Source organism: Bubalus kerabau, chromosome 2 (assembly GCF_029407905.1).
Source record: "Bubalus kerabau isolate K-KA32 ecotype Philippines breed swamp buffalo chromosome 2, PCC_UOA_SB_1v2, whole genome shotgun sequence".
In the NCBI taxonomy this organism is placed as follows: Eukaryota; Metazoa; Chordata; class Mammalia; order Artiodactyla; family Bovidae; genus Bubalus; species Bubalus kerabau.
In genome coordinates, this window is record NC_073625.1 from 93,272,895 (window position 1) to 93,295,164 (window position 22,270).

The 22,270-nt window shown below is 37.0% G+C and overlaps 1 protein-coding gene across 1 annotated transcript in view; it reads left to right on the top strand.

Annotated features, from left to right (window-relative positions):
- The window catches only part of ZPLD1 (zona pellucida like domain containing 1), a 51,443-nt gene that overhangs the window by 21,789 nt on the left and 7,384 nt on the right, over window positions 1-22,270 (top strand). The window contains exons 2-8 of the mRNA XM_055570261.1: window positions 1,646-1,866; window positions 6,814-6,995; window positions 9,233-9,305; window positions 13,780-13,877; window positions 15,280-15,360; window positions 19,041-19,212; window positions 21,184-21,292. Coding sequence (XP_055426236.1) covers window positions 1,646-1,866; window positions 6,814-6,995; window positions 9,233-9,305; window positions 13,780-13,877; window positions 15,280-15,360; window positions 19,041-19,212; window positions 21,184-21,292 — 936 coding nt within the window. The remainder of the gene's footprint in view (window positions 1-1,645; window positions 1,867-6,813; window positions 6,996-9,232; window positions 9,306-13,779; window positions 13,878-15,279; window positions 15,361-19,040; window positions 19,213-21,183; window positions 21,293-22,270) is intronic.

A 22,270-nucleotide genomic window follows, 5' to 3' on the forward strand; every position in this document is an offset into this window, starting at 1 on the left:
ACTGTAATTCTTTGTCTTCACATGGCATTTTTCCTGTGCCTCTGTCTCTTCAAATGATAACACCAATCATATTGAATTAGAAACCCATCCTATCCAGTATGAACTCATCTAAACTAATTACAACTTCAATAACCCTATTTCCACATAAGGTCACATTTTGAGGTACTGGGGGTTAAGAGTCAATGTATCTTTTTCTTCTTTTTCTTGAAGGGAGGGAAGTAATTCAACCTGTAACTGTTACCAAATCCAATAAAATCAGAGCTTCTGCCACTGTGAAATTACCTAGCAGCAATTGAATTCGCCATTTTTTACATATATTTTCTTCATTACATGTAGAAAAATAACTAAATAGATATATGAAAATGTTGTGTGTGTATGTGTGTGTGTGTGTAGGCATGCCTGCTCACCTCTATAGACCTGGAATGGATCCCATCACTGATAACTCATGGAATCATGAAAACTGCAAATTTGTCTTACGTTTTAATCCTGAGTTCATTGCTTTTATTCAGTCATAGTCACTGGAAAATTTTTTTTAGGGTTGACTACCAACCTAAATAGCATATTCAAAAGCAGAGACATTACTTTGCCAACAAAGTTCGTCTAGTCAAGGCTATGGTTTTTCCAGTGGTCATGTATGGATGTGAGAGTTGGACTCCAAAGAAAGCTGAGCGCCGAAGAATTGATGCTTTTGAACTGTGGTGTTGGAGAAGACTCTTGAGAGTCCCTTGGACTGCAAGGAGATCCAACCGGTCCATTCTAAAGATCAGCCCTGGGTGTTCTTTGGAAGGACTGATGCTAAAGCTGAAACTCCAATACTTTGGCCATCTCATGCGAAGAGTTGACTCATTGGAAAAGACCCTGATGTTAGGAGGGATTGTGGGCAGGAGGAGAAGGGGACGACAGAGGATGAGATGGCTGGATGGCATCACTGACTCGATGGACATGAGTCTGAGTGAACTCCGGGAGTTGGTGATGGACAGGAAGGCCTGGTGTGCTGCGATTCATGGGGTTGCAAAGAGTCGGACACGACTGAGCAACTGAACTGAACTGAACTGATGCAATTCTGAATGAAATATCAACAGATTAGTTTTCATTTTCTTCCTCTCTAGCATAGCTTAGTAAAATACAACAATCTGGATGGATGGCTTCTGTTTCTATATCCTGGATAAGATAGGTTACCAAACACCAAGGTGCTCAAAAATTTGGCTTAGGATAGATTTCTTCCTTATACTTGGGAAAATGCATCGTTTGTAATGAGTCTCGCTACTCTAGACATGTGTTCTAAATAGTTCAGTTACTTTCTTCGGAATTTCCTTGAGACCTAATTTTTTCCACTCAATTCTCCAACAATCATTTTACACCACTTGACCAACATTTAATGCACATCCACTGTATACCAAGCACAAGGAAACAGAGATGAAATATAATATCTACACTCGAAGATCTCTCCGGAAATAGCAAAGTCAACAACTGCTTTTACTGGGTATTTATCTTAATACTTTCACAGTGGATTATGGTGTGTTCAAGTATACAAGCCAGTTAAACAGACAGAGGGGATGAAAATAACTCAGAGGATGTTAAAGTTATTCTTGGACCCTGTGCTATGCTTTTGTGACTTGTTTGTTTTTTATGTTTTTTATTTCAGCTGAAAGAGACATCAATGTCTACTGTGGGGTCCAGGCCATTACAATGAAGATTAATTTTTGCACAGTTCTTTTCTCTGGTTATTCTGAAGCAGACCTGGCACTAAACGGAAGGCATGGGGATTCCCACTGCAGGGGGTTCATCAATAACAACACCTTTCCTGCTGTGGTCATTTTCATCATCAATCTCAGCACCTTGGAGGGCTGTGGAAACAGTTTAGTGGTAAGATTAGAGTGAAACTATGTGTTAAGTTTGGGGCTTATAACTAAAAAAACCAAAACAAAACTCCCCATATCATGAAATAGTCAAAAACCCAATCTATCTTTTAAGAACAAAACCCCAATAAAACTGAACAAACCACTTTCCTTTGCCTGTTTGAGGCTTCTGATCCCAAACGTATGATTTCATTTTCCAATAGTGGTTCTGTTTATTGTAGCTGGTGGTTGAGGGGCCTGAGATTAACTGTGCTACTCTAACCAACATTATTTTGTATGAGAGACATTGAGGAGTATTTCTCTACAGTTTTTCATTAGCTGTGTTCCTCATGCTTTTTATGGAAGTATCTTTTATATTCCAGTGAGTTTGGCAATGAATCACTTGGCCTATTATTTCTTAGTGACCTCGTTCAGGAAGAAAGATGGAATATCGAATGAGAAACTTAGAATGTTCTAGGTATCGTGTTTACCATTGAATGAGCCACAACACTGTTTTGTAAAAGAGGGCTGTTAGCATTTCCAGCATGAGTTTCTTCATACTGTGGATCTATCCTTTGAATTAAAAAATGCTTATCATATGAAATCTTACCTATGAAATCCCTGAAACATACTCCATCCAGTCACTGTGAAAATTAAAATACCACTTCAGATATTTCTACCTTGAATGAGAACCACTTATCTACACTATTCATTTACTTATTCATGTATTGAATACCAAAAATAGAATTATAACAGGCATTCACTCTCCTGGGAATTAAAAATTAATTGAAGTAAAAGATAATTGTGATTTGGTGGGGGTGTTAGGCTAAAATTTATTTAAAACAGTTTTTCCTTTTGCTTGTTTAAATATAGTTTTATTGGTTAATCCTAGCAAAGACAAAAAAGATTCATTGAACATGTCCACTTAGGCCAGTAAAGAAGGAGAGCTTGGCTTTTCCTCTTGATAAGTTATTGTTTGGAACTAAGGGGGAAAGCTTGATTATTCTAAGGGCAGGGCTTTTAAGACTTGATGGGAGATAGGAGACAGGAAAAAGGGATTTCTTTGAATCTCCTTTATCTTTTCTCAGAGGGCAGTTAGAATATTGTGCCCATGACAGTTTCCAAATATACAGTTTGAGTATTGTTGACTCTTTTTATTAAAAACGTTTATTCATCTCTCTTGGTTGTGTGCAGAGAGGTTATGAAGTGGGCCTAAGGGAGAGTGAGGGGAAGTGAGGCAGGTTGATTATTATACATCCAAGTTTTCTTGTGGAGGGAGGGAGGGAGGGGGAAAGGAGGGGATAGAGGGAAGTAGGGAGGAAGGGAGGGAGCTCAAGTGGAGAGAAGCAGCACAGCTCCTCCTCTCAAGGACTCTGCTTCAGGGAGCTTCCTATTCTCCATTTCAGTCTTATCCTGCTCCCTGTTGCCAAAAAAAGAAAACAATTCCAGAGAAATGCCAGGCAAAGCACCCACATTTGTGTGTGCATGTGTGTGTGTGTGTGTGTGTGTGTGTATGTATCATTTCTTTGTGTGTGTTTTTTTTAACTGAATGAGTCTGGTATGTAATGTACATGTATGTGTGAACACACATATTATTTTTTCATAGATAGAATTTGCATGTTTAACTAGCCAGTCAGGCAGGCAATGTGTAGAGAGGAAGATTTACTTAGTTTATATTTTTGTCTTAGATATCACCAGCTTTGGTATCTGCTCCAAGGACAGTTCTGTATGGGAAAAATTAAGTAGACTACTAAATCATATGGATTAGAATCAAAATGTTTTTTCATAAGGGTTCTGGTTCTCTTCATGAATCAGTTAGATAATTGCTTCAGCTTTGCCCATGTGCTCTTAGGTCCATGTATAAAGAGTATTCTCTTGTTGAAAATTAAATGTTACAGGTCTCCATAATAGCTGCTAGAATATTAATTGATCATCATATTGTATATGACATGGGGGGAGAAGTTCAAAGGTATTATGACAACCAAGAACATTATTGATGTCAGAATTGTTAGTTCTCCATGAGCGCAGGGGAGGCTACCCTTCCCAGCCGCTTTGCAGTTAGTGAGGGCTTTGTAACTGGTTTAGTCCTGTAGACTCTTATTGGACTTGACATGTACACAGCAAAAAGCCTCTACATGACCTACTAGCTCTGGTGTTCTCTGTCTTAGCAGTACTAGAAGCCACATGCTGAGATGGCAGTGCTACAGGGAAATAGACCCAGGCTGAGGCAAAAACACTGTGTAAACACTTGGAATGGAACCCCCTTTACCAAACTGTATTGGACATGTAGCATAAACAAAAGGTGAACTTTTGTTGTGTTAATATACTGAGATATAGGGGTTGAATTGTTACTGCCATATTACATAGCCTGTGCTGACTCAAATAATATGTTACCATGGTTTAAAAATCCTCAGAGTTTAATGATCATAGGTCCATACAAAGTTTGTCTCACTGGAGAGCCTGAATTTTGAGAAACATACTGCTAGTAGTCACTATTGATAAAAGAAGTATTCAGGTGACCCTCTACTTGGTAATTCACACATGAGAACAGAGAGACTGGGCAATAATAACCTTAGATCTGAGTCACTTAGTTATGTCCGACTCTTTGCAGCCCCTTGGACTATAGGCTGCCAGGCTCCTGTGCCCATGGAATTTTCCAGGCAAGAATACCGGAGTGAATTCCATTTCCTTCTCCAGGGATCTGCTGAACCCAGGGATCAAACCCATGTCTTTTATGTCCCTGCATTGGCAGGTAGATTCTTTACTACAAGTGCCATCTAAGAAGTCTAATAGGCAGTCTTTCTTGTATGTCATTACCATCTGAGTGTTCTAAGATATTGATATTATCATCAGAGACAGAATTCATCCAAAATCCTTGACCTCCAGGTTCAGATATGTGACTGTGAGCCTGTGCTGTGCTATGCTTAGTCTCTTAGTCATGTCTGACTCTTTGCAACCCCAAGGACTGTAGCTTGCCAGGCTCCTCTGTCCATGGTGATTCTCCAGGCAAGAATACTGGAATGAGTTGCCATGCTCTCTTCCAGGGGATCTTCTCAACCCGGGTCTCCCACATTGCAGTTGGATTCTTTACCAGCTGAGCCACGAGGGAAGCCCAAGAATACTGGAGTGGGTAGTCTATACCTTCTCCAGAGGATCTTCCTGACCCAGGAATTGAACCAGGGTCTCTTGCATTGCAGGTGGATTCTTTACCATCTGAGCTACAAGGAAGCCCAACTGTGAGCCTAGTGCTTCCCAATAACATGTATGATGTCAACTTCACCCAAACAATATTTCATCAGAAAAATCTTCATCTAGTTATAGACTTGAAAAACATCTATAACTATGGTAACATAATTTAAGGCCTCACTTTTTGAAAGTCTTCCTTCTTTGACTTATTCTAGATATTTCAGATTTGCAATTGCAATTTCAATGTTTGAATTTTATATTAACTTTTTAATTAAGATATTAACATGTAATAAAATAAGTGGCAGAGGATGAGATGCTTAGATAGCATCAACAACTCAATGGACATGAATTTGAGCAAACTCCGGGAGACAGTGAAGGACAGGGAAACCTGGTGTGCTGCAGCCATGGGGTAGCAAAGAGTTGGACACGACTTAGCAACTGATCAACAAGAATAAAATCATTTGTGCTAAGTGTAACAAAAAATATTAACAATTCCTTAAATGGTGGTTATTAAATTTTAGTGGAATTGGAGAATCCAGTGAAAACTAATCAGTCCCAAGAGAATACACACATGGACAATATTTTTATATAAATTCTAGAAGTTCATGATCCCTCTGCAACATCCCTGTGAACTATTGCCCTGAAAGGAGATGAGAATCTCCATGTACCAGAGGAAGACCCTAGGGAGATCAACCATCAGAAAATTTGTGACCTTCATTCATTTGTTTAAAATTTATCTCAGGGGTCCCTGCCTGCAAAGAGCTCTCTGATTATGGGTGGAGGTGTGCTGAGTCAGACCACTCATGCACTATGACTGCTTCTGTGAGACAGAAAGTATGGGGGGTCGGGAGAAGTTCCCAAGGAAGATGAGATCCAGGGAAGTAGGATATGTTGTGGTGAAGAAGGCCAGAGAAGAGGCAGGAGTGTGCAAAAATGCCAGAGCAACAAGGGCCTTGGTGCTGGGGCATTACTAACCAAGAATGGGAGCCTGGAGATATGAAGCTAACACTGAAAACAAGATCATATTAACAGGGGGCTTTTAGTCCAGGCCATGAAATTTGGTTTTACCTGTGAGTATTTTCAAATTTCTTGCTCTTGCACAACAAGTAACATATAGTTTCTCTCCTTTCTTATTTATGAAATATGAGTAAACCATCTCTGGTAATATGAAGTTTTATTTATTTAAAAGAAACATATAAGTTGTGTAGAGAAAGACAAATATGATACTGCTTATATGTTGAATCTAAAAAAATGTTACAAATGAACTTATGTACAAAACAGAAACAGAGCTACAGATATAGAAAATAAAGTTGTAGGTTCCAAGGGGGAAAGTGGCAGGCGAGGGAAAAATTGGGAGACTGGGATTGACATATCCATACTACTATATATAAGATAGATAATTAATAAGAATCTACTGTATAGCACAGGGACCTCTACTCAATACTCTGTAATGATCTACATGGGAATAACATTTAAAAAAGAGTAAATATATGTATAATTGATTCACGTTGCTGTATCACAGAAACTAACACATTGTAAACTAACATTGTAAATCAACTATACTTCAATAAAAATTAATTAAAAAATTAAATCACCCTCTTATTGAGAGAAAAAAAGACATATGATTGCTTATAACTTAGAATTATGTGTGTATAATTTCAAAATTATGTCATGTTATAGTTGCAACAGCCCCTGGAAATGATATGATCTAATGTTTTATTTTGCATATGAAATTCCTAGATTTATGAGGAACTATTTAATCACTGAGCTTGACCTACAATTCTAACAGGTATCCACAGTTCCTGGAGTCAGTGCTTACGGAAATGCAACTTCAGTACAAATAGGAAATATTTCAGGATATATTGATACTCCAGACCCACCAACAATCATCAGCTATCTACCTGGGCTTCTTTACAAATTTAGCTGTAGTTATCCATTGGAATACCTGGTTAATAATACCCAACTTGCTTCGTAAGTCGCATTTTATTCTTACTTTCTCATGTTGTCTTTTTATTTGGGTCATTTTTATCCTTGAGGAAATTACAAAGATATTAATAGCAGGATTTGTTGAGAAAGTTAAACTGAATCTAATGGAAACTGTATATGGTCTTATGTATCTATCTACTTAAGGCTATGGTTTTTCCAGTAGTCATATATGGATGTGAGAGTTTTCTATAAAGAAAGCTGAGTGCCGAAGAATTGATGCTTTTGAACTGTGGTGTTGGAGAAGACTCTTGAGAGTCCCTTGGACTGAAAGGAGATCCAACCAGTCCATCCTAAAGGAGATCAGTCCTGAGTGTTCATTGGAAGGACCGATGTTGAAGCTGAAACTCCAAAATTTTGGCCCCCTGATGCGGAGAGCTGACTCATTGGAAAAGACCCTGATGCTGGGAAAGATTGAGGGCAGGAGGAGAAGGGGATGACAGAGGATGAGATGGTTGAATGGCATCACCGATACAATGGGCATGGGTTTGGGTGGACTCTGGGAGTTAGTGATGGACAGGGAGGCCTGGCGTGCTGCGTGTGGTTCATGGGGTTGCAAAGAGTCGGACACGATGGAGTGACTGAACTCAACTGAACTTATCCATCTATAATGATTATTGTTTTGAAGAACATAAACAATTCAGTTTTAATTTTTTCCCTAAATTAAAACCAGCTTATGTTAGTCAAATATCTGCCTTTGGTTCTCCTGGCTACCTTCAGAACTGCCCAAGAACCCAAGAATCCTGGGGCTTATGCAGTCCAGAGGACCTGTCATGTTTCCAGTGTGTAGATCATTTGGTCACTGTATTGTTGGGTCCTGCTTGGGTTCAGTCTCTGCCGTCTGTGCTCACTGTTGGACTGCTGCCTCAGAATCTGAGGCCTCCATGCCTCCTGCTGAGGTGTCCCCTGCACAGATGCTGATGATTCCCAGAAAAGGTGGTATCACTCATAGCCAAAGAGCTTCAGACATGGATTCATTGCCCAGGTGGCTCAGTGGTAAAGAATCTGCCTGCCAAACTGGAGACGCAGGCTTAAAATCCCTGGGTCAGGAAGATCCCCTGGAGGAGGAAACAGCAATCCTCTCCAGTTGCTATGAGGAATCCCATGGACAGAGGAACCCGGCAGGCTACAGTCCATGGGATCTCAGAGAGTCGTATCAGACTTAGCGACTAAACCACTACCACATTCATTCATTACTCCCAAAGCACACACTCCAAGATGTGTTTACAACCATATTGTAATATAATCATATAGATTTGTGAAATATTTTTGACAAAATGCGGTGATTAAATAAAAACTTTCCCTCTTCAGCTGTAGGGTTTTCTTTCACAAAATTAAAGTTATTGTTTAATCTCAGTCACAAGGGAACATGGAGGACACATTTTGCTTCAGTTTAAAAAATATTCATAGATAATTTAATGGTACAGTTATGATAAACGACTTGGTCAAAAGCAAGATTTCGATGTGGAAAACAAGAAAAGAAAGGCCTTGAGTCAAAAAGAAGCAGGTGCAGAGAGAAATGGGTCATAGTCTTTCACTCTGCTCCCCTCAACTTCCTCACTAAATTCATTCCTGAACTTCAGTGCACATGGATATGCATTCATTTAAATGGGACTTCCCTGATAGCTCAGTTGGTAAAGAATCTGCCTGCAATGCAGGAGACCTTCAATTTCTTGGAGGGAAGATCTACTGGAGAAGGGGAAAAGCTACCCACTCCCGTATTCTGGCCTGGAGAACTAGTCCATGGGGTCGCAAAGAGTCGGACAGGACTGAACGACTTCACTTTCACTTTTTCTTTATTCAACAAATATTTATTATACACCTAATATGTACCATGCAAAGTTCTAACAGTGAAAAAAGTAAGACAAAATTCCTGGTCTCATGAAGCTTGTATAGAAATGGAATTGATGAAAATGTATTCATATTAGATTCAAACTTTATTGGAATGACTTTTTTTTCCTGCAAGTCCCATATATGTAATAAAAATGTAAAAAAAAGATTCCTTTATAAATGAAAAGATCAGAAAGAGCAGTTTGCCTTTATTTAGTCCCTCTTGCTTTCTGATTATTTATCTGTTCAGTGATTTAAACAATATGCCCTTTCCAGACCTAGTTATGTCAGGATTGCTCAACAGTTTTGGTGCCTTGAATCTAACATTAAGGTGTGATTGAAGCTGTTAATTTAAAAATCTCATCAATGCCTCCCTTTTCCTCAATCTGTTTTAGGTCCTCAGCTGCCATTTCTGTGAGGGAGAACAATGGTACGTTTGTCAGCACTTTGAACCTGCTCCTTTATAATGTAAGTTGACAGTTGAAGGGTGTAATTTTTTTTTCTCTCACTGTTCTGAGGAGCTATTTATGTGAATGGCTTTCCTATAAAAATCCACCAAAAGTTACATTAACCCTGTTATACTTTGGTAACGTTTATTCATCTTCACCACCATTTCCAAATATTTTAGTGATAAAGGTATGCTAACAATTCCATTATTTTCCAGAAGTTGATAAATGATTTAAATTTTACTTCATATATGTGATTCTGCATAGTTACTCCAAGTGTCTATCTACATTTATACATATGTATTTATTTGTGTGTGTGTGTGTGTATAAACATAGTCAGGGTCAAGATTTTGGAAATAATATATATATGTGATAAAAAGATAGGAAAAGTCCAAACGATACTTCATTTGAAGGCAAGATACTTGGTGTTCAGTGTGTTAACATTTCCAGTGTGGGTTTTGACTGTTGTCAATTCTGTCATATCTGAAATAGTTTGGGTTTGACTACATAGTATTGTCTAAACTTTTGTCATATAAATATTGACAGTGGCAGCAAAATGTGAAAAATATATGAATTTCTATTTATAACTCTAACATTAATCCCCCAAATGATATTTTCATGTTGATTAAAAATTTTATTCATACATTTAAATGCCTGATTTAAATATCAATTTTTCAATATATCAACCAACATTTTTGTAAATTATAAATCTGATTTTTACATTATTATTCATGTCATCATGGCACTGAGTTATAATTCATGCAACTGATTTAAAAGTCAGTGCTTTATACTTTGCATATAATGAGCTATAAATATTGTAGTAGGACACTTTCCAAAGGCATTTAGAAAATCATGTTTATAAGTTTGTAGTCTGACACCACAGAGTTCTAAACAACAAATTAAAATGTGTTGGAATAAAGATTGCCTTTCTGTCATTTCTAAACTTTCTTCTGCAAGGAGAAGCTGCCAAGATACTTGGTTTTACAATACTCAGCAAATATGTGCCAATATTCATTCCCAGTATGACCAGATATTTATTATTGTTGTAAGCAATATTTTTAAATTGGAAAGTTTCTGTTAATTTATATGTGTAATCTCCCTGAGATAGCACTGTGATGACTGCCTTGGATTCAATATTATTTGTTCCAATTGACTGAAACAAAGATGAGAATTCCTGATCAAAAGAGTGAAAAATATACTCACATGACATTTAAGGATACCACTATTTTTTGTGAAATTAAGCTATTCTCTTAATAAAAATTTAGAAGTGTGGACTTGAGGAGAGCTTTGCTATTAAGCTCTTTCCTTTATCATTAGAAATAGTATAGTAGTCCTATTGTTAAACCAGACCTAATCCTTCAAAGAGTTCCTAGAATCTTAGTGCCAAATAAAAGCCTATAATTTGATGATAACCTAAGATTTTAATTTGATGGTTAAAAGGTAATTATTTGATATGACTATGAACAAAATACACAGTACCAAAATCATTCTCATTTTTAACCAATTGGCAATGATATTACTAATGGTTGAATTAACACATTGAAATTTAAAATTTGTTTACTAAACAGTTATTTAATAAAATTCAACCACTTTCCTACAAACTAGTTTTTTTTTTTTTTTTTTAAATCAGCAGACTGTTTTTTAAGAGCAGTTTTAGGTTTATAGAAAAATTTATCTAAAAGTACAGAGAATTCCTGTAGACCTCCAGGGCCTACATACAATTTCCTTTATTACTTACACCTTGCATTATGGGGCATGTAGCATATTTCTTATAATTTATGAGCCAATATTGATATATTAAGTAATTTTCATAATTTACATTTAGGTTAATGCTTCATCTTATATATCCTATGGGTTTTGAAAACTGTGAATGGCATGTGTCCATTATTGTTGCATCATACAGAAGAGTTTCACTGCCTCAAACTAGTTTTTTAACTTGGCACCATTGTAGTATTTTGCCATCTTTCAGGACATTAAAAAAAACTAGCAATTTATACTGGAAAAGAATTTTTGTTATTGTTCAGTCACTAAGTCACATCTGACACTTTGCAACCCCATGGACAGCAGCACGCCAGGGTTCCCTTTCCTTTACTATCTCCCAGAGTTTGCTCAAATGCATGTCCATTGAGTCAGTGATGCCATCCAATCATCATCCTCTGTCGTCCCCTTATCTTCCTGCCCTCAATCTTTCCCAGCATCAGGGTCTTTTTCAATGACTCGGCTCTTCAAATCAGGTGGCCAAGGTATTGAAGCTTCAACTTCAGCAGCAGTCCTTCCAATGAATATTTTGAGTTGATTTCCTTTAGGATTGACTGGTTTGATCTACTTGCTTTCCCAGGGATTCTCAAGAGTCTTCTCCAGCACCACCATTTGAAAACATCAATTCTTTCGTGCTCAGCCTTCTTTCTGGTCCAACTTTCACATCTGTACATGACTACTGAAAAAAAAAAAAAAAACAACTATAGTTTTAACTAAACAGAACTTTGGTGTACTTTAATGAAATTATCCAAAACCATATTTATTATTTGTTTGGAACTCTAACACTTAGCTACCCAAATGTGATTTTATTGCAGCATTTCAAACTAAGTATTATGTTACAACCATTTGGGGCCATATTTCCCTATTTTACATGCAAAGGTTTTGATTTCTAACCCTTGGGAATTATGAAAAGTTATATTATTTACCTACTACTCTTATTCTGTGGTTAGCTATTTGAAAAGGAAAAGTTGTACTTAATATGGATTCAGTACAATTATTTCTGTGTGTTATGGGATTCATTGAATGTACTTAGGAAAATTTTACTTGTAAAAAAATGATATTTATTGATTTTGTGATTTCAATATGTGCAGTTTACTTTGAGTTGACCTTGGCCCTTATTCTTACATAGTATAAATATATTAGTTTTCTTCTCTGTGGAAATTAAGTGAGGATGATTTTGAATTTGAATTGCACCTAAGTAATAGTGTCTTCTGAGCAGATAAAGAAACAGAGTAAATCTAAAACTGTGCTATGGTAACTATGAATTATTTTTAAAGTTGAAGAAAAAAATCTAAAATAAATATAATTGATTTTAGGGACAATATTTACTAATAAGAGTAAGGCAACTATACAAAATAAAATCTAAACATTACTGTTTAGAAGAATTTTAGGAGAAAAAGGTGATAATTAAAATTAAACCATAGCTGAGTCATATCATTTGCAAATGACTTTGTAGTATAATATTTGTAAAAAAAATGAAGTAAGATCCTTTGGGACAATACTGATGCAAGTACAAGATGAATGAGCCATAATAGTCGATGAAGTGTGTATAACTTGAAGAAGTTGGAAAAGGGAGCCAGGAAGAGAATTAATTAAAAATATTACCTATGAGAAATGGTTAGAGGAGCTGTTATCATTTATCACAGAAATTTAGAAAATAAGTACAGCAAATAATCCCTCATTTATCAGGCTTCATTTGGGAATGAAATGTTCCACATGAATACAACTCTTTCAAAAGTGAAGCATCCAAGTTATTATTGCGTTAAGTCTCAAAATTCAGTATCTGTTGTTTCTTCCCAGCCTTCTGAAACAGAGTGAGCTCTGTATTCTGCCTTTGCTTGATGATACTGAGATTTCATTAAATATTTCCCTTTGCTGCAAAATAGCTTTATCTTCAGAGTTACTAAATATGGGGGAAACAATTTGCCTCCATGATAAATGATTTGACAACTTAGATTTTGAGTTTTTTCTTTATTCTTCATTTTTTTTTCTGCTTTTCTTTACTATCAATTTCTAATTTACTGCCTTAATCTACTGTAAATTGGGGAATTGCATAAATAAGCTCTGCAGAATTGATCTAAACTAACAGTAAAAGGTAGAAATTAAGCCCTAAGACACCCTTCTGTAAGTCCTCACCACGTTATCTAGTACAGGAATTCCATGACATACATTTTTGGCAACTTGGAGAACACACTGGTCCCTTTTTTGTTTTTGTTTTCAGTTAAATTATTGTAATTTAAAATTGCGAGATAAGTGACTTTGGGTTAATGAGAGATTATTAAGAGTATAAAGATTTACAACTCCAGTGGCAAAGGGCTTAAACTGAAGCAGATATAATTTAAATAAACTGAATATTAGCTACTAATATAATTTAAATAAATGAAATATGAATTTAAATAAACTGAATAGTGATAGTTGAATATTAGCCAAACTAAATACTAACCTCTTACTAGTAACCATTGCATGTAATTTAAATACATTGAACATTAATCATCATAAATGATAAACTATGGACATGAAAAGATTTATGCATGGAAGTGAGTTTGTTACTTGGATATGATTTAAGAACAGTTCTGCCAAAAACTAGAGGATTAACTAGGTCCTTTTAGGAGCTGGTTCGGTAAATTTATGTTGATTTGCCCTCTCTTTTTTTTAATAGGCCATAATTGTCTTAAGTAAACGTGCTGTTGTTGGGAAGGCAATGATGGGTTAATTGCTTATTTATTTTTTATTATTAGGATTCGACCTACAATCAGCAGTTAATTATCCCGAGTATAGGACTACCTTTGAAAACCAAAGTATTTGCAGCTGTACAAGCCACTAATCTGGATGGCAGGTAATTTCAAGCTCCTATCTTTTGTTGGTTAATACATTTTGGCTGCCTAAAGCCTGATGTCGGAGAAGGCAATGGCACCCGACTCCAATACTCTTGCCTGGAAAATCCCATGGAAGGAGGAGCCTGGTAGGCTGCAGTCCATGGGATCGCAAAGAGTTGGACACGACTGAGCGACTTCACTTTCACTTTTCACTTTCATGCATTGGGGAAGGAAATGGCAACCCACTCCAGTGTTCTTGCTTGGAGAATCCCAGGGACGGGGGAGCCTGGTGGGCTGCCGTGGTCTATGGGGTCGCACAGAGTCGGACACGACTGAAGCGACTTAGCAGCAGCAAAGCCTGATGAATCATAAAGTTAGCTCATTCACTTAAAAAAAATATTGTCATTGCCGCATCATTTAGGAATGCCTAATAAATAGAAATAACAAATTACAGGATGAAAGGGTGATACTTTAAGTCATTAATTGGAAAATAACATTTTTTCCCTTAAAGAAGGAGAGATAGTGATGGGAAGAGGGCATGGGGAGAGCTCTGGGATACCAGAATATTCTGCTTTTTCATTGAAAGATGATTAGTCAGATACAGTACTTTTGTGAACACGTGGTCTGTACATTTTCTATGTGTGTGTGTCTGCGTGCTCAATTGCTCTAGTCGTGTCCGACTCTTTGTGACCCCATGGACTATAGCCCACCAAGCTCCTCTGTTCATGGGATTCTCCAGGAAAGAATACTGGAATGGATTTCCATGCCCTCATCCAAGGGATCTTCCTGACCCAGGAATTGCACCTGCATCTCCTGCATTTTCTGCTTTACAGGTGGATTCTTTATTGCTGAGCCACAGGGGAAGCCATCCTATGTGTGTGCTAATATTCAATAAATGTTTATTTAAAAAAACAAAAGAACTCTGGCCCACAACTATATTTAACAATCCCCAGAAACACCTCTGCAAAATAACCAAATAAGTCATTTCGTCTGATTCTTAGAAAATCCAGGATGATCAAAATTGAAAGGAAATTCAAAAGTAAAGATCCATTTCTACCTTAATAAAAAATTGTAACATGTATATGATTTATTTTGGGTTTCTCGTATATTATTATTTAAACTTTGCATCCTGAAGAGATTGTGGTCTTGAGAAATTTGGTTCTACTTTGCCTTCTCCCTTTTTGTCTTCTTGGCATTTCTGTTCTTGGTTTTATGTGATATTTGATGTGCAATGGCAATTTGTTGCATACTTTTAAACACTCTGAGTTTAGGAGAACATTTTATTAAACAAGAAGTCTCAGGAAATAATTAAACAACTATATTCCCTGGAGTAAGATGTTTGTGAATATCTACTTCCTTTGGGTTAATAACTAATATCCAAAGGAGACTCTGACTCTAGATTATTCTTCCTTTTCCTTGCAGATGGAATGTCTTAATGGATTATTGCTACACGACCCCATCAGGGAACCCAAATGATGAAACTCGATATGATCTCTTCCTTAGGTAGGTGTCTAAGTCTTGTATTGTAGATAATTCCAATAGAAAATTGAAGACAGATAGATGAATTATAAGGTACTTTTAAAGCTTTTAAATTTAAAGTTCTGAACATTCTGAACAAAAATTAAAATATAGTTGGAAGTCTAAAAGTAGAGAACAGTTTTCAACATGAAATGCTGAAAAGGCTATTGTTGGATGAAAGTTACAAGTAAGTTTGGCACATCAAAGATGTTTTATTCATGTTTAGGTCATACGGGAATATTTCATTGTCTTAGGAAAAGCATGGTTAAGAGATTATTGGCAATAAGAGAAAGGCAGTGACTATTTTTATGAAACTGGGCTGTCTCATGGTATGTCAAAAGGAGAGTAAAATTAAAGTAATGGTCTAGATAATTTAGACCCCATAATGCTTTTATTCATTTATCAGCATTTAAAATGAAAACCTACCACTTTTTTTTTTTTAATCAGATGCAATAACTTTGACTTCATTCCCCAATAGACAGTGATAGAGTGAATGTAATCTACATTTGGGAAAAAGGGACATTGATCATAAAAACATTCAGTTATCCTAGTTCCTTTTCAGCTTTTTTATCTGACAGGAGAACAGACTTGAGAGTCAAGCAATGACTTCTAATCATGCTTATAAAATACAGTTGGCTCTGATCACTGCTGCTTATTGACACATGATGGGAATAATATGATGGGAAATCAAAAGAATAAATTTTATTGGTTAATCAAGGTTAAGGTGCTACTCAGAGTGTATGATCAAACTGACACTCATCCTATTGCTGGAAGTGTTCATTTGGTTAACATTTTTGGGAAACAATATCCTTAAAAAAAATCCTTAAAAGATTTCATATCTTTTGATTCTACATTTGTGAGTTAGGAAGCATATTCTAAAAGTATTTATCATCTTCTTGTCTATCAGTGCTATTTAGAATAGTAAAAATAGGAACCAACTGCATGTTCAGCAGCAAGGAAAGGGGTAGGTGAATTATGGAGAACCAGCAAGTTGAAAGCTCACGTAGGCATTATAATCACACAAAGTTATTTATAAAATAGAAAAAAAGATTTGTTCTATTTATCTCTTCCCCTTCTGTCTTCTCGATAGTCCTATCTTTATAAATATGTGGTTCTTTACAATTTAAATGTATTAAAATATGAAATGAAAGAATTAGTATACACAACTGTACAATTGACCTCAATTATATATTATAGAAAAGAGTGTAAGGAAATATTAATACATTAAGATTCACCATGGCTATGTATGCACAATGAGATTGTGGATCATTTTGCTTTGACTTTTTTGTTTTTCTATAATCTATAGAAATTTCACAATTTCTATAATCATTGCATATTATAATCTGGAATATGATCGTTAGATTTCTAGTATAACTATGGTTTCATCTTAGTTCTTTCAGTTTTCTTCTTGGAAACTATAGAGACCGAAATGGTTCCCCAAATGACATTTTCAGTGAGATTAAGATGAAAAGAAAACCTAGAAATTACAAAATATTTGTTAGTGTTGATAAAATTAGTTAATAAGATCAAAACATACAGTATAGGAAAAGGCTGGGAGGAAGTTGTGTGGGAAAAGGTGGCAGGAGAAGTGGGGAAGAAAAGTGAATGCTGAGGGTGCCAGTGCCATAGAACCTAGAAACAACCTGGAGAAATGCACACCTACAAGAACAGAGAATCATAAGCTAACTGAATCGAGAAAAAACAGATGAACAAAAAATTTATAAAATACAAAAGAAAGGGGGAAATCTACAAGGAAATGAGAAGGATATGATACTACCAGATGTTGCAGTTAATAGACACTCTAAAGTTATTAAGAAGTATGATATTATGTGAGGCTAGACATAGATACATAGATAGACGTAGATAAAAATTTACAATACTCAGTTGAAAATAGATCCAAAGCATGGTAATTTATTAGGTGATCAGTCAGTTCAGTTCAGTCGCTCAGTCATGTCCAACTCTTTGCGACCCCATGAACTGCAGCACGCCAGGCCTCCCTGTCCATCACCAACTCCCGGAGTTCACTCAGATTCACGTCCATGGAGTCAGTGATGCCATCCAGCCATCTCATCCTCTGTCTTCCCCTTCTCCTCCTGCCCCCAATCCCTCCCAGCATCAGTCTTTTCCAATGAGTCAATTCTTCGCATGAGGTGGCCAAAGTACTGGAGTTTCAGCTTTAGCATCATTCCTTCCAAAGAAATCCCAATAGAGTGTGATAATATGCAAATCAGTGGGATTGACAGAGAGTTTTAAAAACAGTGCAGGACAGTAGATAATCATAAGAAAAATAAAGTATGAGATCTGTACTTTGCTCATTATACCATGATAAACTTTAAATGGATTATTAATTTAAATGTAAAAACTACAGCTTTAAAAGTGATGGGAGAGAAAATGCAAAATATCATTAGAACTTTGGAGTATGGAAAATCATCTTTAGCCCACATACTAGAAGCCATAAAATAAAATATTTAAAATTAAATTATATAAAAATAAAATTTCTCAAACATATGCACACAGGCACATGCACACACAGACACACACACACAGTGAGGACTGGCCAAAGCCAAGCAACAAAGTAAAACAATTCACAATTTATGTAACAAACAAGGAACCACATTTCTTAAAAGCCAAGGATTTAAAGGAATCAGAAAGGAAAGGCCAATAATACAATTAAAATTTGGGCAAAAAATATAAACAAATTTCAGATAAAGAAATACAAATGGCTCTAATATATATGATAAACGCACATATCCATTCACACTAACAAAAAGCTGAAATAATATTACATGACGATGGTTTATTGTCCCTGTCAAATAGGGAATAATCCAGAATTTTATGCATATACTTTGTTGATATAGCTCTGGGGGAAATTAAGTATTTTTTATACATTACTGGGGCAGTACAAAATGCAGCAATACTTAGGGCAATATGGCAAAGTCTGTTGAATGATCCTTACAGACATATTGTGTAGATAACCCTGCACATTCTCCAAATGATGTATTTATTGTAAGCCTGTTCATTATTATTTGTAAAATTCAAAAGATTCAAAACAAAGCAAGGAAATATACATGGGACACAGGTTTTGTCAACTCCGGCACATGTGCATGATGAAATAGTGTACAACTGTGAGAAAAGATGAAGGAGGCTCTCTATTGATACAGAGAGATCTCTAAGTTACATTGTTAACCTTTAAAAAGGCAAGATACAAAACAATATAGAGAGTTTGCTATGATTTGTTTAAGAAGAGGGGAACATTGAGAATATGGCTTCTGTTTCTACTTGCATATGTCCTGTGAGGCTGCAGTAACATGTGAGATCATCTCAGGCAGGTGCAAGGGCATGGATAAGGGCGAAGACAGATGTTTTACTTTGTATATTTTATGCTGTTTGGATTTTTCAACCTATAAGAGTATGATTTCTCTAAAATTTGGCAGAAATATTGTAATCATAAACTGATTTGTTTAAACTTTATGAACTATGTCACTCCTACCTCTGTTGAGTTAGCTTATTTTCCTATTAACAAATCTGTAACACGGCATAATTTTGTTAGCTCTTAATGTAATGGGCGCTGGGGAAACCCTCTTAATATTGCAGAAATTAATGTACAAGTCATGGTGGGTTGGTACTTTCCAGTATTAATTGTTGTCGCTTTCTCTAACACGCAGCTGTGACAAAGATCCTCAAACTACCGTCATTGAAAACGGCAGAAGCCAGCGGGGCCGATTTTCTTTTGAAGTGTTCCGATTTGTGAAACACAAGAATCAGAAAATGTCTACTGTCTTCCTGCACTGCGTTACCAAGCTCTGCAGAGCTGATGACTGCCCCTTCCTCATGCCAGTAGGTTTTTGATAACTTTATTCTGAACTGTTGTATTAATCTAAGCTGAAGGTTATCAAGTGTTAGGAACTTATTTCTACATAGAAAGTGAATATGCATCAGGTCAGATAGTTTGAAGTACAATTTTTTCATTCATCCAGTAAAGATGTCTTGAATATCTACTTTGTGCCAAGCATTATACTGGGAATACAGAGATGTGTGCATGAATTTTGAATTTAATTAGCTTAATTGTTAGAAGCATGAGATAGTCAAGGAGTAAAATATGACAAAATGTTATGATGCAAAGGCAGACATATATATGTGTTGTAGCAAAAGGCACTATTCATCATTGTGAGAGAGATGAAACAGAAGAAGATGAGAGACTTGATCGAAGAGATGTGATTTTGAAGACAGAGACACTCTACACCAAAGGATGGTCAAAGCACAGACACAAGAAATAGAGTAACCTGCGAACTTCCAGTCTCAGTAGGGCTACAGAGCAGATCAGAGGATGATGGGCAAGCCTGTGGTGGGGGCAGCACTGGCACTAGAAAGGTTGATTGACCAGATGGCAGGGAATCCCTGGTATTAAAAGATAAAAACTATAAAAGATGTGGATCTGTACTACATATATGTTAGTCACTTAGTCATGTTAGACTTTGCAATCCCATGGGCTGTAGCCCAGTAGGTTCCTCTGTCCATAGAGTTCTCCAAGCAAAATTACTGGAATGAGTAGCCATTTCCTTTTTCAGGGGGTCTTGCCTATCCAGGGATTGAAACCTGGGTCTCCAGCATTGCAGGCAGATTCTGTACTGTCTGAACCACCAGGGAAGCTCATATAGCTGCCACTAAAATATATACCCATTTACTAGTGAAGAAATAAAATTCTATTTCTGACAGGCCCTCTAGGGTCATACCAGTATTAACATGGATTAAGTAATGAGAAGCCATTCCGGTATTCTTGCCTGGAAAATTCCCTGGGCAGAGGAGCCTGGTGGGCTACAGTCCATAGGGTTGGAGAGTTGGACATGACTAAATGACTGAGAATACACACACAAACTCAATATTAACCTGAGAAAAATGCAGTCACTTTTTTGATTTAAAATAGCTTTTAATGTCTGTATAGTCAACGCTATGTTTTTTCAGTAGTCATATATGAATGTGAGAGCTGAGTGCTGAAGAGTTGATGCTTTTGAACTGTGGTGTTGGAGAAGACTCTTGAGAGTCCCTTGGACTGCAAGGAGATCCAACCAGTTAATCCTAAAGGAAATCAATCCTGGCTATTCATTGGAGGGATTGATGCTGAGGCTAAAGCTCCAATACTTTGGCCACCTGATCCAAAGAGCTGACTCATTGGAAAAGACTCTGATGCTGGTAAAGATTGAAAGCAGGAGAAGGGGACAACAGAGGACGAGATGTTTGGATGGCATCACTAACTCAGTGGACATGAGTTTGAGCAAGCTCTGGGAGATGGTGAAGGACAAGGGAAGCCTTGTGTCCATGGGGTCACAAAGAGTTAGGCATGACTGAGTGACTGAACAACAACAAGCTTTAATGTGTTTATATGTGTGCTCAAATTCATGTATTTCTTTACAATCATTGATTATATTCATTCTGTATCAGGTGGGGTTAAATGAAGAGTCTGCATTTCCTTGGTTCTGTGCTGACCAATTTTTCAGGGAAAAATTTATTAAAGGCTTGAGAGAAATAAAAGTAGAAAAGTTTGATAAACACATCTCTTTTTCAGGAGAGCTGTTGAGCTATGTAAATTAATGAGGCGATGCACAATTACATCAGAAGGAAATAAGAAATGTGGCCCAAGCCAGGATAAGAAACACTGTAGCAGTTATATGCAAAGTAATTAAATGCACAGAAGTAAATGAATAAAATTAAACGTGTGGTATCTCTTTTAAAAGAATCTGCTTTCCAAATGGCCATAAAGAACCAATTTTGTGCTGGTGTGGAGTTTCACTTTTTTCATTAACTCCTTAGGTTTGCGGCCACAGAGAAAGGCGAGATGTGGGGAGGAGGACCACTTTGAGTCCCCAGAGTACTTCTGGAAATGCCGTGCTCTCTGCGGGTCCTATCATTACTCGGAGTGGTAAGAGTGCGCCTCCTTTTGTGTGTAGTAATAGATGGTTCCAAAACGGCTTGTTCTTTGGCTTATAAACATAACTCAAAATAGTTCCTAAATAGCATTAACTGTGAGACAAGATAAATTGCTAGACGACTTTAATTTCATGGTAGTTTCCTCTTTATCCAACTGACTCACAAAGGGCAATATTGTCTTCACCACATTTCCTTTCATACATACACACACGCACACACACATACACAAACACACACACACACACACACGCAGTATGCTTCTGGACATGTTTCATTTGCCCATCCAGATCTACTCTGCCCTTTCCCAGCCCCTCTCTGACCTAAAACACTTATCTCTGTGAACTGCATCAGCTGGATGGATGCCTTGCCAAGTATAGTTTCTGGTTGGACTAGACCCATAGGTGGCGCTGTCAGAGGATGGGTGTGAGGTTCACATGGCTCCCACCAGAAAACAGTCTCCATTCAACTACTCTCTCAGAGTTCTGGAATCTCTCCCTTTAACCCATAGTCCTGATAACTTGACTTTCTTTTGTGAATTCCCTCCATCTTTATAAAGTGAGTGAAGTGAAAATCTCTTAGTCATGTCCTACTCTTTGCGACCCCATGGACTGTTCATGGAATTTTCCAGGCCAGAATACTGGAGTGGGTAGCCTTTCCCTTCTCCAGGGCATCTTTCCAACCTAGGGATTGAACCCAGGTCTCCCGCATTGCAGGCAGATGTTTTACCAGCTGAGCCACAAGGTAAGCCCAAGAACACTGGAGTAGGTAGCCTATCCCTTCTCCAGGGGATCTTCCCAACCCAGGAATCAAATCAGGGTCTCCCACATTGCAGGCAATTCTTTGCCAACTGAGCTATCAGGGAAGCCCCCATCTTTATAAATTATCCTAGTCGGTTCAGTTCAGTCACTCAGTCGTGTCTGACTCTTTGTGACCCCATGAATTGCAGCACGCCAGGACTCCCTGTCCATCA